Source organism: Bidens hawaiensis, unplaced genomic scaffold (genome assembly GCF_021521415.1).
Source record: "Bidens hawaiensis isolate Kalapana, Puna unplaced genomic scaffold, B.hawaiensis_p1.1 tig00051593_1, whole genome shotgun sequence".
Taxonomy (NCBI): Eukaryota; Viridiplantae; Streptophyta; class Magnoliopsida; order Asterales; family Asteraceae; genus Bidens; species Bidens hawaiensis.
In genome coordinates this window covers 62,216-70,229 of record NW_027499267.1, presented here as the reverse complement: position 1 = coordinate 70,229, position 8,014 = coordinate 62,216, and the positions used below count along the sequence as shown (strand labels likewise).

At 37.9% G+C, this 8,014-nt stretch overlaps 1 protein-coding gene across 1 annotated transcript; it reads left to right on the top strand.

Moving 5' to 3' along the window:
- Positions 1-3,399: 3,399 nt before the first annotated feature.
- LOC143599181 (NDR1/HIN1-like protein 26) lies at positions 3,400-5,231 on the top strand. The gene is made up of 2 exons (XM_077077192.1): positions 3,400-3,909; positions 4,879-5,231. Exons 1-2 carry the CDS (start codon positions 3,543-3,545, stop codon positions 5,229-5,231), a joined length of 720 nt encoding a protein of 239 aa, XP_076933307.1. The 5' UTR covers positions 3,400-3,542.
- Positions 5,232-8,014: the final 2,783 nt, after the last annotated feature.

The window sequence follows — 8,014 nt, the reverse complement described above, 5'->3', positions numbered from 1 at the left end:
GCAATCGATTGATTGAATAATCCAGCGATAAGTGAACTAAATCGAAGAAGAGTGAAATCAATACCTCTGAAACTGAATTGACGAAGAGTGAAATCGGTGGAGAACGTGAATGGCAGTTGATCGTGAAATCGCCGTAGATCGTGAAGTTGTGCGTGGTTGTTGAGTTTAAATTAGGATATTAAAAATTCTCTCTCACAAAGTTATTAAAAATAGTGTATTAGTTTGGTAATTAATTGATTACGAAAGAGGAAATAATTAGTTGAATATATGCATATCTAAACTGCCAGCTTTTTTATGCATAACTAAGGGGTGATTCTGAAAGTTCACGGGGACAATTTGAATAATACTTTTGAAAGGGGTGAAAACAAGCCGATCCGAGCTCGAATCGTTTAACTTATAAAGAGTTCGAACTGGAGCTCGGCTCATTTTTATCTATGTTTTTAAAGTTTGAGTTCGGATCATGTTAAGTATCGACTTAGTGTATTTGCATTTGATAAATAGAGTGAATGGTAGTGGCATGGTATACTTGTTTTTATTCTTTCTTTAGTTTCGTTTTTCTTTATCTACAAATAATCATGTGTTAGCAATTTTTTTTAACAATTTATTATCATTATCTAGAAACAGATTCATATATTTCTTGTAATAATTGTATTATAACAACCTTGTCATATTTAATACGTTTGGAACAATACTCTCACAACCCGGCTAACAATTTCATTATATTGAATCATCTTCGTTTAGCTGATTACGACAACGAGGCGACTAACCCGATCTGATTAACCCGAACCAAACAAACCCAAACCTTAATAGGGTCGGGTTGCGAGTTAGTTTCATTTTTTGGAAAAACCGATTAACCCAAACCAATTAGGTTGACCCGATTTAACACCCCAATTTATATGGTTAAAATTGGTTATTTATTATACCATTCTCTTTATATATTTTTAGACTTATTAATTGTTAAAAATGTGTTTAAGCAAAGATGGCATACACAAAATGCCATTAAAACCCTAAATTAGTGACACAAAAGCTAATGCCATTAAAAACGTGTAACACTAGATGTTTAGTGGCATACGCAAAGTGCCACTAAAATCGTAAATTAATGGCAATAAAACTAAGTGCCACTAAAAATGTGTTATAAGCAAAGATGGCATATGCAAAGTGCCACTAAAACCCTAAATTGGTGGCAAAAAAGCTAAATGCCATTAAAAACGTGTGACACTAGATTTTTAGTGGCATACGCAAAGTGCCACTAAAATCGTAAATTAATGGCAATAAAACTAAGTGCCACTAAAAATGTGTTATAAGCAAAGATTGCATACGTAAAGTGTCATTAAAAACCTAAATTAGTGGCACAAGAGCTAAATACCATTAAAAACGTGTGACACTATATTTTAGTGGCATACGCAAAGTGCCACTAAAATTATAAATTAATGGCAATAAAACTAAGTGCCACTAAAAATGTGATATAAGCAAATATGGCATACACAAAGTGTCATTAAAAACCTAAATTAGTGGCACAAGAAATAAATGCCATAAAAAATATGTGCCACTAGATGACATTTTTTTTTGTAGTGTTAGGATTCATTTAGGGGTTTCTGAAACCTTTAGGAACTTACTTATTGGAAAAGTGGGCAAGATGAAAAACTAATTGTGCAAAGTGAGTCATATTAACAACACGTAAAAGCTTAGAAACCCCAACGCGAGCATGAGTAAATCATAGAACACACCGAAGAGGTATGAATCGGATGATATTTCAATGTGGCAAAATGTTGATTGAGTCATGGAGTGTGCAACAAGGCGTTGTTTAGTTGATGGCAACACTGATTAATTAAGTAGAATTATCACACACCGAGAATGGGCTAGATATGGAAGCTATATATCAGAAGTGTCAATTGTGGATGAACACGTTAATAGGGCTGAAGTACGTTGCAGCTTCATGAATATTGGAGAGAAACAAGCTTCCAAGATTAATAGGAGATAAATGCTTAAAACATAAATGAAGCTTCATCAAAATTTGAGTAATAAATCGATAAAAGGGCATAAAATTTTGAGGAATCAGTTCATGTGTTGATTAGAGACGTAGGTAAGATAAAACTAGGCAACAAAAAGTGTGATATTTTTTAAATCGTTTCCCTGTTAATTTCAAGAGGTAAACACAAAGTTCAAATGCCCATTTGTATACAAAGAAAAGAAATATTTTAGATTTATGATTATTTTTTCTTTTCACAGTTTATCATTTATTCAACAACAATATAAAACGTCTACCTAAAACTATGAAATGTTGTATGCAAATAAGTATTTTATACTATTCTTGTTTCTAAACATTTTATCTTTCTTTTTCTCATTTTATCATTTATTCAGCATGTATAATACATTATACATGAGGACCTAATCTTGTTATTAATAAAATAAAAACTCTTGTAAAGTACTGCTTTGTTAAAAAAATAATTGTGTTAATAATCCTTTTTAACTACAAAATTGTACCTTGGATCCTTTATGTGTGCTTCTCGTAAAAACTGTAGCTTTTGCCCTTGATTCTTTGATTTTTGGAATGTTTATCGTTTATCGTCTATATTTATAACAACCGGTACAAAAACTGTAGTATTTTTATTGTCATATACTTGACCCTTACTTCTACTAATTTATATCTTTTTTGACGAGCAATGTCTAATTATCCCACTATTTGTTACCGTTAGACCAAGGACCTTTTAATGGTACAAAAAATATATCATTTACCATGTGTAGTCATAACTTTTCACCCATAAACGTTATGCGTTATATGACGCCCAGTCAGAGTTATAGATTTTTGCAAAAAGAGGATGTAGTCATAACTTTGCAAAAAGCAAATACAATCTCTCTCTCTCTCTCTCACACACACACACAACACCACCCTTCAACGTTATGTATATAACTTTAAACCCATAACTTTACCATATAACATCGGGGGGGGGGGGGGGGGGAGGGGGGTGGGGGTGGGTGGGATGTAGGGGAGAGTTATGTGCCATAACTTTATCCATAACCCTCCCACTACACATGGTCTTAATTCATTGAATCTTGATTTAATTATCGCCTACATCAACACATTTTCTAATTACATGCACTTTGAACAATTATGTGTTACGCTAAAACATATAACTAACATTTATCCTCAAGAACTACATGCTTTTTCCCTTTTAATTTAAAAGACTCCCACAAATATATATAACCATAAATATATTATCTCTAGTCTATACACATATACTTACAGTACATATGAAGAAATACCAGAACTTCCAATGTGCAACAACTATAGCTTCATGTATTCATCACAATGCAACCTTAAAAGCCACCTAGGAATATTTTAAAGATGACTCATTCTAGTATTCTACACTACGATGAGCCAACTAATATTCCTTCCTTTCAACACCAGAAGACTATTGGCATCCCTTCCTTCTCCGGCCACCTTATTCTCAATTTTCATATAAAGATACCCAAACCACCTTCTCCGGCCATTCATATTCATCCTACCCGAAATCTCCGGCTGGTCATTCGCCCGGGAAACCATGAACACCCCACAACAACAAATCCCAATTCACTACACCCCTGATGACCACCTTAACCGGAGGCCCCATGTTGAGGGCCCCCAGTTAGGGAGTCATCACACTGCACGGTACTATGTGCACCGTGTCAAAGAAAGTCTAACCACGCGTGTCTCGAAACTAATATGTTCAATTTTTCTTAGCCTTTTGTTTGTTGTTGGTCTCATAACATTCATCTTATGGCTAAGTTTACGCCCTCATCGTCCATGGTTTCATATCCATGAGTTTTCCTTCCCGAGTTTAGCCCAAGATAACGGCTTGGCATCCGCTCAAGCAACGTTCAATGTGACCGCGCGAAACCCTAATTTGAATATAGGGATTGAAGAGGTATGTACCCGCCTTAACATCGAGCGGAGCGGGTCAACCCACAAGATATAGACAAGAGGCTTGAAATCAAGATATCATGAAGGCACAAAGCCAAAACCTATGCGCACGGCGCATATCACATATGCTCACGCATCACATATGCTCACGCATATCACATGCTCGCGCACCATATATGCTCACGCATATCACATCTGCGCGTGGCGCATCTGCGCGTGTCGCATATCGCATGCTCACGCATCATATATGCTCACGCATATCACATCTGCGCGTGGCGCATATTACATATGCTTGCGCATATCACATCTGCGCATGAAACATCTGCGCGTGAGAATAAAGAGAAGACTTCGCCATCCTCAGGATAGGCGCATATCACACGTGCACATAATCAACCTCGTCCTTATCCAAATCAGGATAAGGACAACCTTGATTGTGCTCGTCAGACAACCTTCCAGAAGGTATCCTTTAAGGAATAAGAATATGCTGATGTTGACAGCTGCCAATGAAAGGTGGACAACTCAGCAAAACCCATGTGCTACCACGTGATTGCACATGGGTCAGGTAAAATGCCTGGGTCAGAGAATAATCAATGAAAAAGCACCAGGTGTCCTAAGGACACGTGGCGCAAAGCAATAGGAGGAGGCCAAAAAGGCCCTAATGGGATCTGAGCCCAATCATTGGAAACCCTAACACTATAAATACCACACCACCTCCACAAGGGGGGGTAAGCAAGAAAATACATTCCAATTACTTACTCACTCTCAGATTATTATTATCTTCTCCTACAATCTCTTATTCTCACACCGGAGGGTTACCCCAAAGAGGACCCCTCTGTCCCTTTCTGAGGGGTAAGTTCACGGTGCTGCTCGTTTTGTAGGTGGAAGAACTCATACTCCGGAGAACCATCGGTGAAATAGCATACTCATACCCGAGGAAAGTTGATCGTCTACCAGTGAGCCGATCCACGTTTCTTCAGGGATTTACTATGATACCATGCACATAACACTCTTCTTTCAAAACCAAAACATCGGGGAAGAGCCGTTTAACGTTCCGTTTTTTCAAGAACCCAAGAACACGACTGTGTTGTATGACACGTTGTCGGGGACGCGGTTGGTGATCAATGAGGCGCGTTGGGGGCAGCTTGTGGCCGCTCGGATGCGTGGGCTTGTTACGTTTCGGCTTGAGGTTGCTTCGGCTATTCAGTTTAAGGTTGCGGGTTGGGAGAGCAAGAAGCATAAGATGCATGCGAATTGTGACATTGGTGTTGGGCCAGACGAGATGCTGATTGCGAGTTATAGGATCCCGAAATGTCCGGTCTATTTTACATAAAAGTTAAATTATTTATGTTTTGTTTCTTTTTAATTATTTGTAAAAATAGCTAATTTGTTGATTATTTGTTTTTGCTAATTGATCTTGGGGTTTTTGTTTCAACTCCAATTGAATGGTGTATTTATTATTTTTTAAATGTATTTGGAACCACAAATTTAAATTTACATGATGCTATTTATCCTATTCTAGTTTGATGTTCATAATAATTGAAAATTTGGCAACATATGTGAATCCTATTAGTTGGTGGGACTGGGTTTACCATCCCAATTAGACGTGAAAAAAAAAAGAAAAACCGGTTTCACAGCCGAACCGTTGTACCCGACTCGAAACCGGTTTCAGGTCGTACCCGGTGTACCCAAAACCCGACTTGGGTATTTATATACCCGATATCCCAACCCGGTTCTATATATTATTATCAGTGATCGGTTCCTACCCTGTTCCTGTTCCTGTTCCAAACCGGTTTCCGGTTCCTACCCGGAATAACCGGTTCCACCGTATTTTATGTTAAATGCAGCTACGGGTCAAAAACTAGCCGTTGGAACGGTTTTTGAATGTAAACTAGCCGTTGTATCCGGTTCCAACGGTACTATAGCCGTTGGAACCGGTTTTTGTTGTCCAAAACCTTGTATAAATTGATTATTTACCCCTTGTTTCACCACCAAACTCAAAAACAATCAAAAAAAGGTCGTTACTCATGACACACAAATCGTAATGAACCCAAACCTCGGTGCACCGGGCCATCTCTTGTGTCACAACCTCCGACCCCTATACCCCGGGAGGGGAGCCGTGAACATTGATTGGTGGTATCGGTGTTTATTAAATTATTTTGCAGCGGAAAATTTCATCAGAACCGTAGTTAGGAAAAATGATCAGAGTTATAAAAACACCATGATTATTATTATGATAAATCGGGAATTTAATCCTTTTTGATACAAACATAAGTTTTATAGGGTTAAACCCTAATTTAAAAAACACGTTTCTTTATTCTGGTGACAAACCAATTATTTAAGCTGGAAGCCCGCAGGCATTATTCCTTTGTCTCTAACAAGTCACCTGAAACATGTTTAAAATATTTGATCAGCAAGAAATATTGGTGAGTACATTCATTTGTAAATGACACATTTTACAGTTACAGCATTAAGATGTTTTTACACCTGCCTGCTTACAAATTACCGAAAGGTACTTGTCACTCGACCGTATCTATGAGTGTGGTCATATTACTTATTGGCTAGCACTTATAAGTAATGTGTAATAGCCCAGTAGGCAAGCCTTGTATACAAAACCCCACAATACCAGTGGTAACCATCCCATAAGTCTACAGAGACTTAATCACTGTAATGTATTTAAAATACTTTAAAAATATATTTGAAAATATTTAGACCATCTGTCATGAGGTTTATAGGTTTTAAAATTATCATGACAGTGCCGAAAAACAGTTGTCTCACGTAAATGTGAGTGGTACAAAAACTTGAATATCTCACCTTGCAAGTTTACAATTAAGTAACACCTCCTGGTATTAAGCACCTAGGATAAAACACAATGTAGTATACCTAGATTAGTATAAAACCAATAATCATAACAATAATCACGAGAGTATAAACTTTACACGATGACACAATGTCTTACCTTAACAGGCAGAGCTTTTGGATTCGTGTATATTTCTTTCGATCGGATATCGTTACAATAACTCGTGTATTATACTCTTAATATATATATTAATACGTGTGTGTGTGAATTCAGAGAAGGATAGAAAGTTTTTGAGCGAGGAAGAATGTCTGATGATCAACCTATTTATAGCTGATTTTGGTCCCCATTGCGATACGCGACCGCCATAGGTAGAGGCGTCGCGTATCGCGAAGCATCTTATAGCTTTGCTGAGTTAGCCCTAGGCTTGCTACGTGGCATGCCACGTGGCAAGTGACGTATCTCGTCTGCGTAGCCTCCACGTCGCGGTACGCGATGGGTAGCTTATATCAGCTTATCGTGTATCGCTACGCCGTCATATATTTGGATAAGGTTACACGTCATCGCGGTACGCGATGAGTCTAACCCAAACCTATCGCGATGGGAGACAAAAATACTAAGGCGGCAATGCGAAGTGCAAAGTGCGCCATCAAAGCGCTCATCGCACTTCGCCCGTGCCCGTGCGCGTGCGCGATCGGGTGCGATCCACTAGGACCAGTGGGTGTGATATGTCTTATAAGAACATTAACATATGAATTTTCTTTCTTATAAAGAGCTCACTAGTTTTATAATCTAGCGATGTGGGACAAGAAACTTACAAACCTATTTATATTATGGTGATACCTTCTTCATTTCTTTCTTCCACCAATGTGGGATGGAATTTCCTTCACTTATCTCTTTATTCTTTATTTGTGGTTTGTTATATCTTGTGAGCGGTCATTACACACAAATCGTAATGAACCCAAACCTTGGAGAATCGTGTTGTTTCGATGACCATTACAACATCGTCGTTACTTGCCATTGTTTGTCTGTTTAAGCTTAATTGTGATTTAGTGTGTGTTTTAGAGTTTTGAAAACGGTAACAAATTATACACAACACCTTGCTATTTATAGTATGTTTGTAAGTTGTATATAGTTAAAAAAAAAACTGTTCCAACGGTCAAAAACGGCTATATAGCCGTTGGAACCAGTTCCTAACGGTCATATGGTTTAAATTAAAAAAAAACGGTGTACCCGATTTTTACGTAAAACTCGGTCCCGGTTCCTACCCTACCCGGTTCCATTGGGTTCCCATATTACTCCACAGGGTCAGGTCCGGT